The 22,032-nt window shown below is 33.1% G+C and overlaps 1 protein-coding gene across 8 annotated transcripts in view; it reads right to left on the reverse strand.

The window, feature by feature from the left end:
- LRBA (LPS responsive beige-like anchor protein) overlaps positions 1-22,032 on the reverse strand; it is a 541,206-nt gene that overhangs the window by 479,997 nt on the left and 39,177 nt on the right. For all 8 annotated transcript variants that reach the window (XM_036234292.1, XM_036234286.1, XM_036234291.1 and 5 more), the window contains 3 exons: positions 5,759-5,990; positions 5,445-5,545; positions 888-983 (listed from right to left, as the gene is read on the reverse strand). In XM_036234292.1, coding sequence (XP_036090185.1) covers positions 888-983; positions 5,445-5,545; positions 5,759-5,990 — 429 coding nt within the window. The remainder of the gene's footprint in view (positions 1-887; positions 984-5,444; positions 5,546-5,758; positions 5,991-22,032) is intronic.

Genomic DNA, 22,032 nt, shown 5'->3' on the forward strand with positions numbered 1-22,032 from the left:
TATTCTGGAAAGCTTCAAATTAAGGAAATATTTAAATATATATATATATAAGCATCAAAACTTTCCAAAGAAAGCTGTGTATTGTGTGTACCACATTCAAATATCACGAATGTCCTCTTAAAACTTTATTTTATTTCTACAGATATTGCCTGGCTACATAGGGTCTAACGAGCAAATAAGGTATTATGAGAAACAAAGTAAAAAATGAATAAAAGGTAATCTCAGAAAGAGAATAGGCTAAAATAGATTAAAAAAAAAAAAAATGTTTGCTTGTAACGGGCAGGCCAATGTAATAATGGAAGTTTTAAAAAAAAAAACTTCAATAAATAACATATACACAGTATATAATGTCATAATATTTCGAAACATTACAGATGTTACTACCATACATAACTGCCTTATTTATTAACTGATCAACAGCTTATAAGAGTGCTGAGACTGCTAATGTGGAAACTCACAAGTCGGGAAAACTTGCCTAGAAAGTTTCAAAGAGTTATTCCATTCTGTATACCAAGTGGAAAAGAAACAGGAATGGAGAACTGTAAAGCTAAAAAAAGATGTTTAGAAAGGTAAAAGTGAAAATGTTATACACAAATATCTGGAATGTAGAGATAAATCTATAAAACAATATGACTATGTTAAAAAGAATTGGGTTCTTATTTCATTGCTGCCCCAAGGTGTGAGCTAGCAGCTTTCATTAACTTCTCTGAGCCTTTATTCACCTCTCAAACTGTTAGGAAGAAAAAGCATGCAAAGTTGCTGTAAAGATTAAGGTGATACAAAGAAGTGTCTACTTAACACAAAACCTGTCAGGAGTGTTTACGGGGTTGTACTTTGAGGAATAAAGAGAAGAACTCCAAGTAATTTCATCATTCAGATTTACTTACTGCAGCACTCTTTCCTGGAAAATTGAAAAAGGCATCAGGACCATACTTCTGAGGCACATGCTTTAACACAGACAGCAACTTTCCAGCATGTGGAGGCTATGAAAATAATCAACAATTCATTAATCATACCTATTTTTAATAGTTATACTTTAATATACCTAAGAATAACCAAATAATGCTATAAACTAAAAAGCAAATAAAATAACCAAAGAAAGATTATTTTCAACTATCTTAAAGAAGTAAGCAACATATTCTATGCCATTTTTTGCTAACTATAAGATGTATCAGGTGTTTGGTAAATATGAGCCAATATCATTTGACACTTGAAACTCTTCCCACACTGCAGCAAAAAATGATCTTTTAGAATTACAAAGTAATTCACTGAAACACTTTATAATTTCATAAATATTTACTGTGTTCTACCTTTAAAGACACTTTTAAAAACAACAGAGAATTTTAACCTTATCACCACACTAGGGAGTATAATTATCCCATTTCATAAAGGAGGAATCTGAGGCAGAGGAATATGCCCAAGGTCACAGAAGTAGTAAGTAGCAAGGATGAGATCAGAACTCAGTCTAACATGGGTCCATATTTTCAACAACTATACTTTCACCTGAAGCTTCTTTCCTGTAGCATCCTATTGCCCTTAAAATAAAGACCAAACTCCCTAACATGGCCTACAAGATACTTTAGCTACCTACCTCACAGCCTTATTTGCATCTCAATCTCCCCTTTTCTCTGCACTCCATCCACAATGCCTTCTCTGTCTTCTTCCAGAAACGGCCTGAGCACAAGCTATTCCTTGTGCTTAAAACGTTCTCACTAGGTGTACTTCCCTCCCCTCTTAACTAAACAAATCTTATCCATCCTAAAGGAGCTCATCTTAATGGTCACTTCCTTAGAGCAGTCTTCCCTGACATCTGAGAGTGGATCAAATCTTCCTATCATATTTCATTCTACAATATACCTCTATTACTATTGCATGCATAAAAATTATAACATTACATTTATTTGAGTAATGCCTCTTTGACCTATAATCTCCTCTAAAGCACTAAGCAACCAACAGCTAAATGAAAAAGCTCATTTACAAGGGAAAGTAAAGGACAATCAAATATACATTATCATTTTAATCATTTTACAAGCAAATAAGATGAAGTGTAGAACCTTCCTCTTTGTTAAAAGCTCAAAACTGTATCAAACTACAGGTGAAATCACTGGCTTCCCTTCATCTTATCTGGTAACTGCTCTAAGTTACTACTAATTGTCTAAAAGAGTTCAGCAATTTACCTAAACATTAAGTGGAAAATTTCACTCTAAAGTTAAAGAAATTTTCCATTAACCATACTGCTTATTGTAAGAGTGTAATAACTATTTAACTAAAATCACACTGATTTTCTTAACATAAATATCAAAATGAAATAAAAAATAACTGCTGTCAAAAAAAACACAGTATTTTAGTTTTTTCATCTACAGAAATCATTCCTCAAATTTTCCTTTTCTATAAACCAATCAAGAAAAAAATACATTAAGATACGCACTTCTTCCACATACACCGCTGGGAGACTGTAAACCGAGAAAGCCTTTCAAAAAACAATCTAGAAGTCATGTCTCAAGAGTCTTTAAAAATGATGACTATTGATACACTATTTCCATAAGTAAAAATCCCTGCTACAGTAATAATCAGAAGGCGGATAAAGATGTAGATAAAGGGATTTTTACCACACCGATGTTGATAGCAAAAACTACAGAAATATAATAAATGTCTGAGCAATGCTGTTTTATTAATAGTTCATTATGTTTCCCTTCTCCTATTCTAATTCCATAAGCAACTACATTAACATGTTTATTATTTTTATGTGTGTCCCTTTGAAAATGTTGTGATTTACTTATTTAAACAATGTTGAATTAGATATACCATGCTGTTTCTTACTCTCTTCCTGCTTTCTGCAAGGTGATTACTCTATGTATTGATTCTGTTGCATAATATTATCTACTCTACACAGTAAACACATTTTACCTATCTATACGCCTAAGGATAAACACTCATGTTGACAATTCACTGCTATCAAAAATAATACTTCAGCGAACACCCTCGTGTGTATTCTCTTATAGAACTATGTGACAATTTCTTGGAGCATGAAATGAGCAAATTACTACGCCACTGGATGAGGGGTACAATTTACGTGACTAAGTAGTGCTAGGTTACTCCTAAGGTAGGCTCAACTGGTGTTCATTCTAACCAAGAGCACAGATTTAAAATAAGCCTATTCCCCAAATTATTGTCCAACTTTATAATCCTTGATACTCACAGATGTAAGGTGACATATCGATACTATTGTAATTTGAACATCTCTAATTATTAGTGATTTTTTGTTTATTTGATTGTGAAGATTCTCTGTAAATTACTATCTAGTAATATCCTTTGCTGCTTTCTTATAGTTTTCTATATTCACCGACTACAAAAATGTATTAATTACATGTTCAAAATAAATAATTTGAATAATTCAAAACCAAAATCAAGCCAGTATGCACTTCTTCTAGACATGCTACAGTAACAGGACCTAGACTAACTTACCAATTCACCATAAACAACTACGGGAAAAAATGTTTGAAACAAAAACTGTTTTCAGACAGGGAAGAAGCGGTAGCTCAAGACTGTGGTCCTTGAGAGAGAAACAAAATAAACCATGAGATTATCCAAATTTTTGCCCAGACTCAACTTCCTTATCAGTACATAGAGAGGGAAATCAAATAGAACTTGAAGGTCTCAATGAGTTGATGAGGCAAAAACTGAATTATGGGTAGTCTGAGGTGGGTTGAAGATTCAGGACAGAGTACTACAGAGGAAAGAACTGTATAAACAAAAAGCTCCAGAAATCTGAAATGACTCTTCAGCTTAATACCAAACTGTTCACTTCTACTTTAAAATGCAACAAGGTGAGGCCAAGGTATTAACAGCTGTAAGTCAAAGAATTCCCAGAGTTAATATAGAGCCAGGAATTATTTAAGATCCTACTACACACTGTGGAGAGATCACAATCTACACTACCTTTTATCACATGTGTAAGACTAATTAAAAGACCCTAGGAAAGTCAGGCGTGGATAATAAGACAGAGCTAGAGTAACAGTCAATCTATATATGACTCAAAAAAACTTTAAAACTAACCTAAAAGGATAATTGACCCATAGTAATTCATCTTTCTGCAAAAACGGTCTAACAATATTAAAAGAAATATAACAAAATCCAGCAGTAAACAAAAAATAATTCACTATGTCTAATATCACTATGTCTAAAATCACTAGCATAAGCAAGAAGAAAACGTGACCTAGAAGCAGAAGCAAAGCCAGTGAGTAAAAAACTCATCTAGAAAATAACAGATGATAGAATTAGTAGACGAGAACATTAAAGTGGCTATAAAAATATGCTAAATGTTCTCAAAGATTTAAAAGAAATCATAAACATAATGAGGTAAAATGGAAAATATTAAAAAGAACCTAATTTACAGAAATAAATGTGAAATCTGAAATTTTTAATGGATAGAATTAATACACTGCAGAAGGAAGCATGATACCTTAAAAATGCAGCAATAAAGTAATTTAAAATAAAGCAGAAAAAGACTGGAAAAAAGTGAACAGATCTCAGTAACTGCAGAACACTATCAAGAGGGCTAACATACATGTAACTGGAGTCCCACAAGAAGAGGAGACCAAAATGGTATTTGAAGAAACAATATTTCAAAATCTGATGAAAATTACATTATAAATCCACAGATTTAAGGGCTCTAATAAGGATAAACACAAGGTAAACCATATCAAGAAACATAAAATTGCTGAAAATCAGGAATATAATCTTATAAACAGTCAGAGAACTAGAATTTAATACAAACAAGCTACAGTCTAACCAATTACCACAATAGTGTATAATTGCAACAAGCAAATTTAAACATACAGAGCCAGATTAAGGATGAGTTGGCTGAGCAGTTCCTATAGGCAATGATTTGTAAAGGATACTAAAATAAGCCAACAAATGTAATAAAAACAGAAAATATTTACCACTATTCCTGTAAGAGGTAAGTAACTAAGTGGGAGAAAGAGTTTGATAAGGCAACTGGAATTCAAACTAAGTTGACCATTATTATCACTACCATCCATCGCAAAGGACCACAAAACTGCACCTAAGGAGGGTAGATCCAATTTCCTGCAGAGCTTCTGTTCACTGAGTGGGTTATTCACATTTAAGGGGCGCAGGTAAACAACACAGATCAACAGAAAGAGAAGCTAGGAGCCGCTACGCAACATTTTTATTTTTCTGTCCTTCCTTACTCTTTTTCTCAAAAAGTGCTGAATGTATATTGAAGAATAACAATTTGAAGAAGGATCAAATAATTAGACTGCCTGGAACACCCAGTTATCTCAGTCCATACTTGTGTCAGGTCATGGCAAAAAGTCTCTGTATAGATCTGAGTGCTATTTCAGTTGGTCTCTTCCCCTCAATTTGACATTTGACACCTCTGTATACTTTCAAATACCAAAGAGTATTTAGGTTTATTTTACCCATTGTCCTTTATCTCCTTGAAGTTTACTGAAGAATAGCTTTAGTTCTCGAACTGTCAAATTATAGCTAGCCAGCACTCCCAACATGTCAACTAAAAGATCTGGAAACAAAGAAAACAATAAAATAATTAAGCTACTTATATTTCTTAAAAGATTAATATATACCATGCTTAATTAAGAGTTTGGACATAAAAGTTCCAGGTACATGGCAGAAGCTCAAATATTTCTTAAATAAATATTACTAAATAAGAAAAATACAGTCGTTAAGAATCAAATTTTACTTCTTCATACCCTTGTACTATAGGAAGTCATACCTGCTATCATATTGTCAACTTTTTCAATTTTCCCAAGCACTTTTTCAACAAGGCCTACTTCAGTGCAGACTTGAAGATTTCGTATGCTTTTCTTCAGAATGGCTGTAAACATGCTCCAGACTTCTGCTTGGCAAGTGATGTCACATTTTTCTAGGAGATCCACCATGCAGATGATACTCTCACCTTCTTGGATGATGAAATTCATTTCCAAATCAAACTGCCCTCCTACCAGCTTCCAAAAGAAACAAAAATTACAAGCATTAGTATTTCTCCGGTGTAACTAGAGCATGCTCCTTGGCCTTAGATTGGCACTGACTATCCATACACATTCTCCTCTACCATCTACAACATTAAAAAGGTCTTAAAAAAAAAAAAAGCACAGCTCTAAAAAATCTCAAAGAAATCAGATAGCACAAAGTCAAGCAAAACTTAGAATAGTGAAAACATTTTTCAATAAAAACAAATAAAGGATGTCTTAAATTGCTACATATTGCCCTGATACGAATAAAGATCTAACTTAGCTCTATAATTGCTTCTAATTCAATATTTCATTTATGAATTATAAACTCTGAAAACTACTCACAGCAACTTAAAGGTCATTTTATATACCTATATAAGATATGGGCTCACAGCAAAACTAAAAATCTGAACACGGCTCAGGGTGGACATAAAACTTGGAATTTATATTTGTCGAATTCCTATTTATTATACCTACTCATTAAGATTCCTCTCCTTTGTCAATAAGCAGGGTAACACAAACATAATCACACACCCAAAGTCAATAACCAAGAAAACTTACTTCGCTGATATGACCACCAGAAAATCCATCCAGAGTAAGCTGCACTAACCTCTCCCCACATTGCCGTCTCACCAACAGCATTCGGCCACAGAGAGATTTTTAAAATTTAACAAGTCCCAAATGTTTAAAGGAATTAAAATACTTTTACAATTATCTATGCAGAGCTATCCTTTAAAATTAGATTTTTTAAAGAGGACCTACACTCTTGACCTTCTGAATACATCTTGGTTTTTCATTATACATTCCAAAACCCCAAAGGTAGGCAAGAATTAGGAGAAAGTGAACTTTACAAAACAAACTCCAACATCTCATAAAAGAATGACATAACCAAATAGAGTTTACTCCAGAAAATCAAGGATGGTTCGAAGTAGGACATCAACTAAAATTTCTTACAGCCAGGGATCGGATATGTGTCCCAGGTTCTGCCAAATATATACACTGGCATGAGAAAGAAAAAATGGAAAAATGAACAACGTGAGGCAGTATGCGCTGCAGGAAGACTTCCTGGCAAGCACAGCGGTTAAGGCATTTGGTTTTTCCAGGAGCGCTCTGGCAGACATTTTGGTGCACTATTTATTCTTGCATCATCAGTAACAAGCAGCATAAGGAGACGACAGCTGGGTTTCTGCTAAGAGTCCCTGGGTGTGACTGAGCCAATCCTCCTAGCTACATGCTTAGTTCCCTAGTGCACCCCAAAATTCTAGAAGCTACAGAAGAACTCTAATATACTTTTTTTGGAGGAAGATGAATATTATTTGCTCGTTTTGTTTTTATTCTGAAATAATTTCGAAGGTTCTAAAAGTTGGAAAATATAATTCCAGAATACCCTCTGCCCAGCTTCCCCAATATGAATATGTTACCTAATCATAGTACAAGAATTAAAACAGGAAATTAACGTTGATAGAGTAACATTAACAAATCTTCAGATTTTGCTCAAATGCTGCCACTTGTCACACTGTCGTTTTTCTGATCCAGGATCAGCAACCCCTTAGCCGTCTCCAAACTGAGAGTTGGACAGATATTCTTCGACTTTCACAATTTTGACACGATGAATGGGTATCCGCCACTTATTTTACAGACCATGTTCCAATATGAATGTTTCTTTCATGTTCAAATTTAGGTTATGCAGTTTGGGTTAAAAAAAAAAAATACCCCAAAAGTAATGTATGTCCCCCTGTCCCTCTCAATGTATCATTCCAGATGGTATCTAATATGCCTCACAATTGGTAGTGTTAGAGCTTTGATCAACTTATTTAAGGTAACGCCAGATTTTTTCCATTTTAAAGTTACTATCTTTCATTTAAAAATTTTTAAGCATCTTGTGGAGGATACTTTGAGACTCTACAAATATCTTGTTTCCTTTTATACTTTTAAGAATCCATTCTTGGATCTGACCTGCAAAACTGTTATTACTGTGACTTCGCTAAATGAGGATTTGATATTTCCATTTATTAATAGGAAAAGCCTTTTTTTAAATAATAAAATTTATCACACCTGAAAAGCCACATCATAGTCATTAGGAAAACTGGAATGATTCTCATGAAAGTAAGAAACAAGACTAAGATGCATTATCATCACTTTCATATTATTCTGGAGATACAAAAGTCACTGTTTAGTCAAAAGGCAGCAACCTGTAGAAATATCAGAGTACAGGGATTTAAATTACAATTATTTTCAGAAAATATTATATATAACTGGAAAAAACAAGGAGCTTCAACTAAAACTTTACTATAAATAAGGAAGTACTTGGTAAAGAAACTGCTGACTCAGTTAACAACATGAATCAGTCTCAAAAGAATTATAATAGAAGCCAGCCATAAATGGCTACCTTAACTAGAAATTTATTCTGTGGATACACTGAGGTAATGATATTAGATACGAGAACTTCATTTTAGTATAATTAAAGCAGAAAATAGAAGAAACAATCCCCCAAAGAAAACATTATAAACTAATGGTTAGCAAAGTTGTGTAAAACTACATAATGGAATATGATGCAACCACTGAAAAGAATGAGGCAGCCCCATTTGACATGAAGCGATCCCTAGAATACATTGTTTAAGTGAGAAATCAAAGTGAAAAAAAGTGTGAATAGCACGCTACAATGTGAGCATAAAACGTGTACATACACACACACGCACGCACACACATACACGTACACCTAAGAATGACACACAAGAAACTAAATATTAATTGCCTCTGAAAAAGCAACTGAGCATTTGGAAAAAAGGGCAAAGGAGTGTTTTTAGTACATACACTTTGGGGAATCCTCCACAGAAATCTAAATAGGTGAAAAATCTAGTTGCAACTAACTTAAGAGACCTTACCTTCACCTTAATATTACTCACACCAATCTTGCATTCAGATCCGTGTTTATCATCATCAGTAACCACCTTTCCTAAGGTACAGAATTAATTTCTGAAAGTAATTTCAAAAAAGAAAATCCTAAAAAATTTCACCAGCTTTTAAATTGAGATTATACTGTGAAAGCCATATCCAGTCAGGTGTTTTAAATATTTCTCCATTGCTTTAAATATAAAATATGCTTTTCAAAGAGAAAAACTGATGGCAGAAATTGGTACATACAAATGTGTGGCATATTTGATATACTATATGTATGCATATCTATTATGCCTAAAAAGCATGCACAGGGTCTACAGTATGTCATGTTAACCCTTTCTAATAGTTATTTAAAACTGATCAACCTTCAAAACACAAATTAGTTTCCAATGACAGGGATCATAATCTAAGTCCAGGCACCGGCTAGTTATCATCTGAGCTGTAGTAATGGCTCTGCACTACAAAATGTAATCTTCCCAAATGTCACAGTAAGTTATGAATATCTGAGCAGCCTAATGCACTTTACTAGCCATGAAATGTGAAAATGTAATCTTATTACCTTTTTTATGGTTGTATTTTTTTTTGAATAATGTAGCCTGGAAACTGATGTATAGTCTTTTTCTGCCTTTTAGCATGATTTGGTTTCCTTTGCTATATAGAACATTTTTCAAAACTCTCCATTTCAACATGTTTTAGTCTTGGCCTGAACTTCATAAACAATTTTTATAGCAACCTTCAGGGTGGCATAGTATGCTTTCTATAGGTTACAGTTTAATGTACAGGTTTATAGAAATTTTAAAACATTATTCAAAGAATGCAAATACACCTTCACAAGTTTTATATTAGAACTTTAATTGGGCATGCTAATTTTCGTTTCGATGATTATATTAATAAAGTGCTATAAGCTGAAATTAGTAATTAAATCTAAATGACTTGTCTTTTCAGAAAACCTAGAAACAGATATAGACCAAAAATAATTTCTCTTCAAAAGATTTATGAAACCGGAAAGATAGCAATACACAGAAAATTCTAATACTTCAAGTGAATCTACGTTTTCTCTGGCAACTTGCTAAATTTTTCCTCAAAGATGTGGCAGGAATAAGGTATAACAGAAAACTGAACAGAGTACGATCACAGCTTATGCCCCTGACTAGATATTTCTATCTCTTGTGACAAATCACTTCCCCCGCCTGGGCTTGACTTGTCATTTGTAAAACGAGCTAAGTAAAGAATAAGCTTTTTTTCCTTATCTGCATCCTTCAAAAATATACTTACTTTTAAAAAGTGCCAATTTCAAGGTACAAAATTTATCCCTATGAATCCATTCCTAAGTGAATGTGACACTATATACGTTTATAGTCACTAGAAACTAATTAACAGGGAGAAACTGAGGAAAAATTGCAATGCTGTGACATAGATTATAATGTCTCTCAATTTGCACTTTCTTTTTCTTCCATAACAATAAAGAGTTTCTAATTTGGTACATGGGGCCAAGGCAAAATATCTCACTTCCCAGCTTTCCCTGAAGTTAATACCCATGGGACCAACCTGGAAGGACAGTAAATATGTGCATCTTCTGGATATAACTCTTAAAAGGAAGGTAACATGACTTCTCTCTACAACTTACCTTCTTCTTCTTACATAAGATACTGAAATAATGGCAAGAGTTAAAGTAGCCACCTTAAAATTTATGTTATAACTTTCATGTTAAAGATGACAGAGCAGAAAGATCTATGGATCTGGTCAATGATAGTCCTGTCTGCGTAGCCCTGGACCATTTAACTACCCAAGCTTCCATCTGAAGGACAAATACACTTCTACCTTGTTTAAGCCACTGTTATTTGGGGTCTATTATATCAGCTTGAAACCTATATCCAGACTAACATATATGCTAGTGTTATTAGCTCCATTTTCTTAGAAATTGAAAAATACATGTAACTATCTCAAGTGATATATCCCCATTCCCACCTCTTATACCAAAGCAGGAGATAAATCACCAGTGTCTATTTTGACCTACTTTCAAAAGATGACGGTGTCTTGATAAGCTTAGAAATAGCTCAATCTTAAATTTTACACAGCTGAATTTTTAGAATCCACGTCTTATAATAGCAGAGTTTCAATGTTTATAAGTAATAATAACATACAGAATAGTAAAAGATTATATGTTATAATTACTACACAAGCCTTTTAAGATCATCCCTAACTTTAAAGAAAATGCAGTTATTAGTAGAGAATATGTTGGTGGCAACATAACTATCAGCATGTACTTTACATCAACTCTTTACTAAGAGTTAGCCAAAATAACACCTTACTCCTCAGTCAACATTAGCTGAAAGAGGTTTTTTAGGCTTGGAAATGTGTCATTCAGTGACAAGAGCAATGTATTACATATTTAACAGTGCCAAGAAAGTATTCTCTGAATTAGAATATGAAATGTTCGAAAATTTACTAAAATGTTCAATAAAATTTAAATAATTAAAAATTTCAATAAATTTTATATATGTTCTTACACCTCAGAAGTCCTCCTAAGATGGTGATCTTTGGTTTCAGCCTCATACGGAATTTTTCCCAATCAGCTAAAAGTCTATTTTTGTATACCTCTAACATAGATATATTTAGGCATTATGTATGATAGTATTTCTATAGAAAATGCCTGAAGAATATGGTTATCATGGAGAAGAGGATTACAAAAGGATTTCACTTTTAAAATCATAAATTTGTGACACATTTCAATTTTTCAAAATAAGTATATGTTTTCTTTGAATCCAAGAGGAAAAAAGTAAGATATTCTATTCTCAATATATGATGAACTGAATGTAGAAAACTAGACAGGAAAATATAATGCTTCTTAGTTGGTATATTATTTGCAGAAATCGAACTGTATACATTCTCATCAAAACTGAGGGAAGGAGAGCTCCTAGGCAACAAGGCTAGGAAATGGAAATTAGGTTACACTATCAAGTATCACCAATGAAAGATAAGTAAAATATCATGGTATCTTTTAGGGTGACATCTTAATTTTAATAATAATAAAGTACTGTAATGAGTCACTTCCAAACTGTATTTTGCCCGACATCTTTAACTATAAATAATTATACTTTGAAAGTTTTCAGAGACACAGTTCCTCTTACAAGGAACCATGCTTAAGAGCATGGGTTATGAAGCCAGACTGTCTGAATTTGACTTCTGGTTCTACCAGATATCGAGTATCTAAACAAGGGTGAAAAGGTCACCCATCTATGGCTCACATCCTCTTTTATAAAATTAGGGTAATAATGGAGTCCAGTTCCTTAAAGTTGTTGTAAGGATTAAATGAACTAATACATATCTTAATTCATGCATATCCTCTTAGAGGAGAATAGATGAACTCACTCTTCCTTCCACATACTATGAAAATTCTCACTTCAAAAATTCTAATATCTTCACCTGACAGTCATGGTAATGCTGTAGTCTGTCTCTTTCTTCCCAGTGAACTAGAAGTAGACAAATAAAATTTAAAAAGTATATTCCACTTAAAATATCGCCGTAACGTAAAGCACTAATTTAACTACTTTAAGATCAAGGTAAGCTAAAGATGACAGGTTTCTGTTATGTTTTTACCATCCTAATTTCTAAGGCACTTTTTTTACTTGCTTGATATGATCCATACTTGTCTTAAACCATAAAAAGTTTTACACTCCAAGGATTTTTTTTGTTCCTGTCATCTTTAACCTGGTGACTGTATTCTCTAAAACCGTGCGGCACCAAACAAAAAAGGTACATTTAATTCATAACTTATCATAACTCTCTCATACCATCATCTCTATACTATTAATTTAACTGACACACTACCTCTACCGACTATAAGCACCATCATATGACAGTCCATGCATGACCCTTGCACAGTACCTCAGATTCGCCTCATTCCAAGGTATACAAATGCCCCACCATCTTTACCTTTCAGAAGAGTGCTTTCTTCACTTACTTCACTTTCTGAAATCTGACTCTCCATAGAGGGTAAAACCACACAACCTCTTTCCTGTTAAAACTACTAGTTCTTTAACCCTCCATTGAACAAGAAAAGAGTTAAGCTTCTCCTGGCTCTGTTTCTTCTTCAGGACCATTACTCTTCCATATTTGGGAGAAAACTCATCATCCTTGGAGGTCCATGCCATCAATCCAAACCCACAACTATGAATCACTCCTCACTGTTGTCATCTTAATTACCTCCCCCCTCAGTCATTAAAGAGTTTGGGGTCTCAGTCATAACTTCCCATTTCTCATCTGTTAAAATCTTCCTAATCTGTTTCCATAGAAAAGATATATCTAATCCCCAAAAAGTAATTTCTAATACCTAGACTTCCTAAATCCAATTTCTCTCAATTTCACTCTACCCACTAGGGCTCCACTTAAATCCTGAAATTGTCCTACCCGAAGAACTCAAAATGTCAATAAACTACTCTGACCATAACTTCCTATACCTTCCAGTTATCTAGTCATCCCATTTCTGTTATACCTGCTCTCTCATAGAAGACTTCCAGAAAAAACTGTTACGGCTCAAACTTAGCTTCTTACACAAGTCTTAAACTCATATGCCCTGCTGCCTATAGACAGCCGGCCACACATCCTACCTCAAACTAAGCATGGCCTAAATATAACTGATTACATTCCCCCTAATCCTGCTATGATTGTTATCCCAACTGGCACTCCTCTCCACCCAGTCCACATGCCAGAAACCAAATGTTACTTTCAACTCCACTCTCCCCATCCACAATGCCTAATTAATGAAGTTCTGCCAATTTTACTTAAAATTTCTTCAATATGTCCCTCCTTCCTCTTTCCTACCAACACCACCAAACTAGAAGAGGATTCCTTTATTAGACATATAACACAACTCTCAGTAATGAATTTACTGAATTACACATCCATAAAATACAGAAGACTATTTACATGGCTGTCAATATTGGTCACAGTCTAGGAAGGCATGGGAAGAACTCGCTGGGAGAAGGAAGACGCACAAGAGAAAGTAAAGTTGAAAAGAAAAAAATAAGAACCACATTTATAATTTTATATGTGTATATAAAATGATTACATAAAATTATGTATGCAACTATATTCATAAAAAAGTTTATGACCTAAGGCAAATTTACTCTAAGCTGTATTTCTGATGGTATTTATATATCCTATTTACTCCATTCTTTACTATAAATCTTTTTTTGCACTAAAAAAAAAAATCAATCTGTTATTCTATTAAATCCAATTCTTTTTTTCTACCTTAAGGAGCAAGTAATTAAGAGCGATATGGCTGTGGACTCTTCTAACAAGCTTCCACTGATTAATCATACTAAAAGAACAGACCAGAGACTACTCCAGCCACGAAGTACGGAACACTGTATAAGCTAACGTATTCAACAGCCCCATGAAAGAATCATTCTTTGCGTAATCCCACTAAAATCAAATAAATTTGAGGGTAAAAACAACACACTAAATCTCCTCCAAAAAGTTTAAAATGAACATAAAGTGTTAAACAGGTTCTGAAGTAAAAAACCTTATTAAATTCGTTTGATCTATATGATGAGAAAATTCTTAGGTAAACTAAAACTTGTATTTTCTAGAACAATTTTTAGGAAAAAAAATACATGTTATCAAACAATAACTTATGCGGCAAATTAAATATGGTCAATTATTTACTTGACTCAGACTTGAGATGAGACCTCTACCAGCATTATTATAACTCCATGAACTCAGCACCGTCTTGCCTATTTGGAGGGGAAGGAGGAGATTCCTTTGCCATTGCACTCAACTGGTTCAAAACATAATTGAAAACAAAACCCTAATAATCTTTAATAACCCAAGTCATCGAATGGAACAGACACTCACATGCCCTCCTCCCTCTTCTCCCCTGGCCTAAGGTTACTTGTGAATTCACCACTTTAATACTATCAAGATTAATAATACAAAGATTTTTTTTCCAATTAAGGTACTACTGAACACACTAAGATACTAATTTCAAATTTACATCCCAGCATCATAATATTTGTTTTATATCATGTTATATAACATTATGATATAGTATTTCTGTTCAAGTTTCTTTATGTTGTTCATCAGGGTATATACTTACCTTATTGATAATTAAGAGAACACTTGTCCACAGCATTTATCAAGGTCAAGGAAAAACTACACAGCATATAATATATGTCTACACTGTACTCTCACTACTTTTCGTGCATTAGTCTCCATTTTGGCATCCCTTGTCTCCTATCTTCAGATGAACAGTAATCTTATCTTCTCCTCTGATAATTTTCTTTCTGTAAGAGCAAAATCCCACCCAGATCTAGTCTCTATTAAAGTGTCCAAAGCTCCAGTATGTCCTGTATATACATCGATGTCTTCTATCCAACTCACAATCTTTCCTATGAGACTCTCCTCCACTTTGAGGAAAGAATTATTACGTTATAAAAGTAACCTTGCTTTCCTCAATAACTGAAAGAACAACTAAACACAAAATCGGCAAGGATTAGAAGAACTGAACACCACCATCTATCAATAGGAACTAATAAATACTTACATCAGATTCCACCCAAGAAACAGAATATAGTTTTCAGGTGCCCATGAAATATATATGAAAATAGACTGTTCATAGGACATAATACAAACTTCAAAAAATTTAAAGGAATTGAAATCATATGGAGTGAATTTTCTGACCACAATAGAGTAAAAGTAGAAATAGTAACAGAAAGATAAAGATACCAGAAAAAAAATCTCCGAACACTTGGAAACAAATACACTTCTAAATAATTGAAAAGTCAAAAAAAAAAAAGCCATGAACTGAATCAAAATAAACATTAAAATTTGTTAGCATAGCTAAAACAACACTGAGAAGGAAATTTATAGTACTAACTACATGCATATATTAGAAAAAAAAGTCTCAAATCAATAATCTTAACTTCCATTTTAGACACCTAGAAGAGCAAAACAAATATGAAACAAGCAGAAGGAAGAAAATAAAGAGCAAAAGTCAATGAAATTGAAAGCAGGAAAATAATAGAGAAAATCAGGAAAAATTAAGAAAGCTTTTCCAAGACTGACAAAGAAACAAAAGAGACAAATTACGAATATCAGGAATTAAACACAGAATATTACTACAGACCTTGCAGATGACAAAAGACTAAAGGACTACTATAAACAATTCTAAACAGATAATCTGACAATGTAGATGAAATGGACCAATTCATACACACACACACACACACACACACACACACACGCTACCACAACTTACCCAATATGAAGTAGATAATTTGAATAACCATATAACTATTAAGTAAATTCACTTCATAATTTTAACTCTCAAAAAATTAATCTTAACGGTTCACATGGTTTCAATTAAAGAGTTCTACCAAATGTTTTAAAAAGAACATCAATTTTACACTTTTCAATTCATTTTATGCAGGTATTACTCTGAAACTAAAACCAGACAAAAAAGTACAAAAAAATAAAATAATAATAGTATACACCAATATCCCTCATAAATATAGATGTAAAAATTCCTAACAAAATTTTAGCAAGTAGAATTCAGCAATTTATAAGAAGAATTACATACAACAAAATGGATTTTATTGCAAGGATACAATGTTGTTTCAGTATTCAAAAATCAATCAATGTACTGCACCATATTAATAGGCTAAAGAAGAAAAATCACAAGATCATATTGGTTGATGCAAAGAAAAAATATCTGACAAAAATTCAACACCTACTCAGAAGAAAAGGAATAAAGGGAAACTTAGTCAACTTAATAAAAAGCATCTACATAAAACCCACAGCTAACATTACACTTTATAGTGAAAGACTGAATGCTGGCCCCAAAGATGAGGAACAAGGCAAGGATGGCCATTCTCACCACTCTTATTCAACACGGTACTGGAAGCTCCAGCCAAGGCAATTGGCAAGAAGAGGAAATAAAAGGCATGCAGATCAGAAAGGAAGTAATAAAACTGTCTTTATTTGCATAAAACATGATTACCTTTGTAGAAAATCCAAAAGCATTTACCAGAAAAACCTCCTAGACTCAACAAGTGAATTCAGCAAGGTTACAGGTGACAACATATAAAAATCAATTTCTTTTTTTAATTGTTTTTCTACATACTAACAATGAACATATGGACAATGCAATTAAAAATAGAATACTATTTACAATTGCTCAAAAAACTTTGAAATACTTAGATGTAGCTAACAAAACATGTACAGGACTCTAATGCTAAAAACGAATGATGGTTAAAGAAATAACAAAAGATATAAATAAATGTAGACACACATTGCATTCATAGTACAGATGTCAGTTTTCCTCCAAATACTGGTATTTAGATTTAATAGTTGATATTATAATCTAAGCATGATTTTTACAGACATAGAAAGATTATTCCAAAAATTATATAGAAAAGCAAAGGAACTAGAATAGCAAAAACAATATTGAAAAAAAGAAAGTGGGAAGAATTAGTCTATCTGATTTCAAGATTTATACTGCTACAGTGTTCAACACTGAAATATTGCCAGAGGGACAGACACATAAATTAAGAAAACAGAGACTCAGAAGTAGACACACACAAATATGCCCAACGCTTCTGACAAAGGCATAAAAGCAATTCAATGGATGAATTTCAACAAATTGTGCTGGAGCAATTAGATAGCCGTAGACCAACAAATGAACCTTTACTTAAGTATCATACCATACATGAAAACTAACTATTAGAAAAACACATAGGAGAAAATCTTCAGGATTTAGGATTAGGCAAAGAGTTGTTAGACTCTACAGAGTTCTTAGACAAAGGTGAGACCCATAAAAGGAAAAACCGAGAAACTGGATTGTATCGAATTTTTTTTTAATTTGCTCTCAAAAGATCCTATTAACAAGAATAAAGTGACAAGCTACAGACTAAAAAAAAATGCTAGCAAACCACGTCTGATAAAAGAAAAATAGCAAAAGTAAATAAAGTTTCAAAATTCAACAGCACAAAAGAAAATCCAATTAGTACTAAAACTCCAATAGTCAAAAGAACAGGTATTTGACCGAAGACGGTATGTAGAAGACAAATAGCACATGAAAAGATGTTCAACATCATTAGCCATTAGAGAAAAGCACATTAAAACCACAATAAAGTATCATTACACATCACTCAGAATCGTCAAAAAAAAAGTGACAACACCTATTGCTGGAAAGGATGCAGAAAACCTGAATCACTCATGTTTTAACAGGACTGTAAAATGACAGTCACTCTAAAAAACTGGTAGTTTTTTAAGGAGACCAAATATGTAACTACTACTATAATGATCTAGAAAATGCACTTCTGTCATTTTTCCCAGAGGAATGAAAACATATGTTCACACAAAAACCTGTACGCAAATTGTTACAGCAGCTTTATTGATCATAGCCCAAAAAATGGAAACTAGATGTCCTTCAATAAGTAGGTAAATGGTTAAACTAACTGGTATATTCATACCATGGACTATTATTCAACAGTAAAAAGAAACAACTATTAATAAACACAACAATCTAGATGAATCTCCAGAGAATGTGCCCCCCCCCCCCAAAAAAAAGGTCATATAGTACATGATTGCACTTATAGAAAGTTATTGAACTGGAAAAATTACAGAACTGGAGAATAGACTGGATGTTGCCAGGATTAATGGGACGTACAGAAGGGGGAATGTAAATGTGAACAAAGGGCAAACGCAGAGATCTTTATGTGACAGAAATTTTCTGTATCTTGATTATATCAATGTCAGTATTAGACTATCGTTTGTAAGATTTTCCTATTGAAGGAATCTAAGGGTACAAGAAATTTCCTATATTATTGTTCACAACTGTATGTGAATCTGTAATTATCTCAAAGTAAAGTTTAATTTACAAAAGTAATTGATGTGAGATGTGACTTTGTTCAAAGGATTATTTCACTGATTATTTCCCAATGAAAAACTATATTAAGCTTGGTGAATCTCTTATTGATAGGAAATAAGAGACAAATTAAAGGGCAAGAAAACCCTCCTGGGCACAAATTCTGAAGCTAAAAACATACAAGTTCCGGTTTTTCGGCTTTTTTTTTTTTTTTTTAACTCTCCCTTCTTTCCCACCCAACTCACACACACAAAAAAAAAAGTTGACGTATTTAATTACTCGTCCTACACCTAAAAAAATGTTTGTCATGTAATATATCAAAATGTGATTACGCATATATTGGTATCACATAGTTTAACTATATATCCTATTGACTCAGATCAAATACTTGCATTATAAAAGATGCAAATTTAAACCTTCAAACAGGAAATGAAATTTTCTAAATCTATTACATAACTTCAGATTCATGTGTGCACTGAAAGCTAATAAATCATTTAAAACTTCATACATAGAACCTTTTTAAATTTGCATTTATCTACAGTAAATACTGCCATGTTCTTTAATAGATTGCTAGTTCAATCTAGCAAACTAGTGATTTATAGTAGATATATTTTAAAAATCAGAAATCTGTCACTGTATGACAACCAGTCAGAAGTCCACTGAAATTATATTACTCAGAATCGAAACATCACAGGATATGAAAGAGATAGGAAAATGTCATGCATTCTACAATCAAATCAATTTTTCCAGTACAAGTTTGATTATATGTTTATGTATAACTGTTTAAAACTATCGAATTAAATACACTTTAAGAAGATTAGTACTTTAAAAACCTAGCCCTCTTCATCATTCCCTCAATGTTTCCAAACTCTTTTAAAATACACTGTTAATATAACTCAAAGCCTCTACAAGTCCTATTTTGAGCAACAGCAAAATTTAGGATATATTAAAGAAAGATCTGTATTTTAAATTTTCTCCAAAAAAGTGGACTTTTAGATCCTTACAATTTCATACCAATATTCTTAAGTAGTGAGATTTATCAGATGTGAAAAAAAAAACTGTATAAAAAATAGTAAGGAAAAATAAACTGAAAACCATCTGAATGTCCACTGTAACAGACATTTGTTTTCGTCGGTATTGCACTCACTCTTCCTCTAATCTTAATCCCGTTTCCTAGCGTTCTTCGGGCAATAAAGTCACAGTACCTCACACCCAGGCCATAGACAGGACACTTAACTCAGGCCTGGCACATGTAGTTCCACATTTTCCTGGTCACAGTGCTTAACCCAAGGGTGAAAATGTAACCTAAATTAAGCCAATAAAAATCACCAATTTTTTTTTTTTTAATTGATAGAAAAGAAGGCCTTTGGCCTTTTCGGTCAAAGCTGAAATGATCTGTAACTGGCAGATTCTAACAGATATCTTTCCTGGCCTGTGTACAGGGAAACTCATCTGCACCACAATGGAAAAAGAATATTCTGGTGGCATCAACTTCCCAGTTCCAGCACCTGGTTCCAGAGCACCCTCGTTTTCACGGCTTCACTCAATGATCTCTCCGGGTTCTACAGACCAATCAATTCCCCTTATACTTAAGCTGTTTGACATAAATTTCTATCTCTTGAACCAAAAGTACTCTTGAACCAGAGTAATTTCAAAAAAAAAAAAAAAAAGCAAATTAGTTGTGCAGCCATTTTTTTAAATGAAGTTTTTTATTTTCGTTTCTACTTCTCTACCAACAATCTAACTGTACTAGAGCCAATGCCTTCTTTTTATAAAAATACTTTGTAACATCCCTATACTTTCTGAATAAAATCCATTACTGAATTTCATCAACTATTTTTTTTAAAAACCCTCAAAAATCAGAATGTGTCTTATTATCAATGGCATCATAAATTAAAACTGGCAGTTTTTTCCTTGATACTATATAAATTAATGGCAGAGGTACAAGAGATGGCATCTTAGAATTTATAACCAAGAAATACAACAAAAAAGCCACACGGTGCTCTAATAAAAATAAAGGAGAAACAAAAAATAATTTAAAATATATTCTTCAATGTAAAAATCCTTGCAAATGACCATTATATAAAAAAATCTATAAGAACATATGTGCCACTAGCAAAGCACATTAAGCTCTGTACTGGGTATTCATACGCTACTCTATTCCAATTAGACATTATTCTTAATTCTTGGCAAAGTTCCAAATAAACAAAGTAGAAACAGAAAATCAGTAAGGAAAACACTGGACCTGAACTACAATTTAGACAAACGGACCTAACGGATATAACACATTCCTTACGACAGAATATACATTCTTCTCAAGTGCACACAGAACACTCTCCATAAGAGCACATGTTAAGTCATAAAACAAGTCTCAACAAATTTAAGAAGTCTGAAATCATATCAAATATCTTTTCCGACAAATCAATTATAGGTAGAAAACTGAAAGATTAACAAATATGTAGAGACTGTGCAACACACTCCCGAACAACCAAAGATCAAAGAAATCAGAAGGGAACTCAAAAACTATCTTGAGACACACAAAAATAAAAACACAACATTCCAAAATACACGAAATGCAGCTAAAGCATTTCTAAGTCAGTTTATAGCGCTGAATTCCTACATTAAGAAAACAGAAAGATCTCAAATATACAACCTAACTTTACACCTCAGGGAACTAGAAAAAAAATAATAACTTAAGCCCAAAGTTAATAGAAAAAGGAAATAATGAGCAGAAAGAAATGAAATAGAAGTTAGAAAGAAAAAAATCAGTGAAACAAAGCTGATATTTTTGAAACAATGAACAATATCAATAAACGTTTAGCTTGACTAAGAAAAAAAGAAAACCCAGTATCAGAAATGAAAGGAAACATTACAACTGACATCACAAAAATACAAAGGATCATAAGAGGCTACGATGAACAATTTTATGCCCATAAGTCAGATAACCTAGAAGAAATAGAATTCTTGGAAATAAAACAACCTACCAAGTCTGGATCATGAAAAGAAGAAAATCTGAAGAGACCAATAACAAGTAAGGAGACCGAGTAGTAATCAAAAATTTCTCAACAACGCCAACAACAAAAAAAGGCCAGGACGAAAAGGCTTCATTGGTGAATTCTACCAAACATTTAATGACAAATTAATGTCGATCCTTCTCAAATTCTTCCCAAAGAAAGCTAAAGAGGAGGGAACTTTTCCAAACTCATTTATGAGGCCACCATTACCCTGATCCCAAAGCCAGAGAGAGACACTATAAGAAAATTACAA

The sequence above is a fragment of the Rousettus aegyptiacus genome, unplaced genomic scaffold (genome assembly GCF_014176215.1).
Source record: "Rousettus aegyptiacus isolate mRouAeg1 unplaced genomic scaffold, mRouAeg1.p scaffold_m13_p_16, whole genome shotgun sequence".
In the NCBI taxonomy this organism is placed as follows: domain Eukaryota; kingdom Metazoa; phylum Chordata; class Mammalia; order Chiroptera; family Pteropodidae; genus Rousettus; species Rousettus aegyptiacus.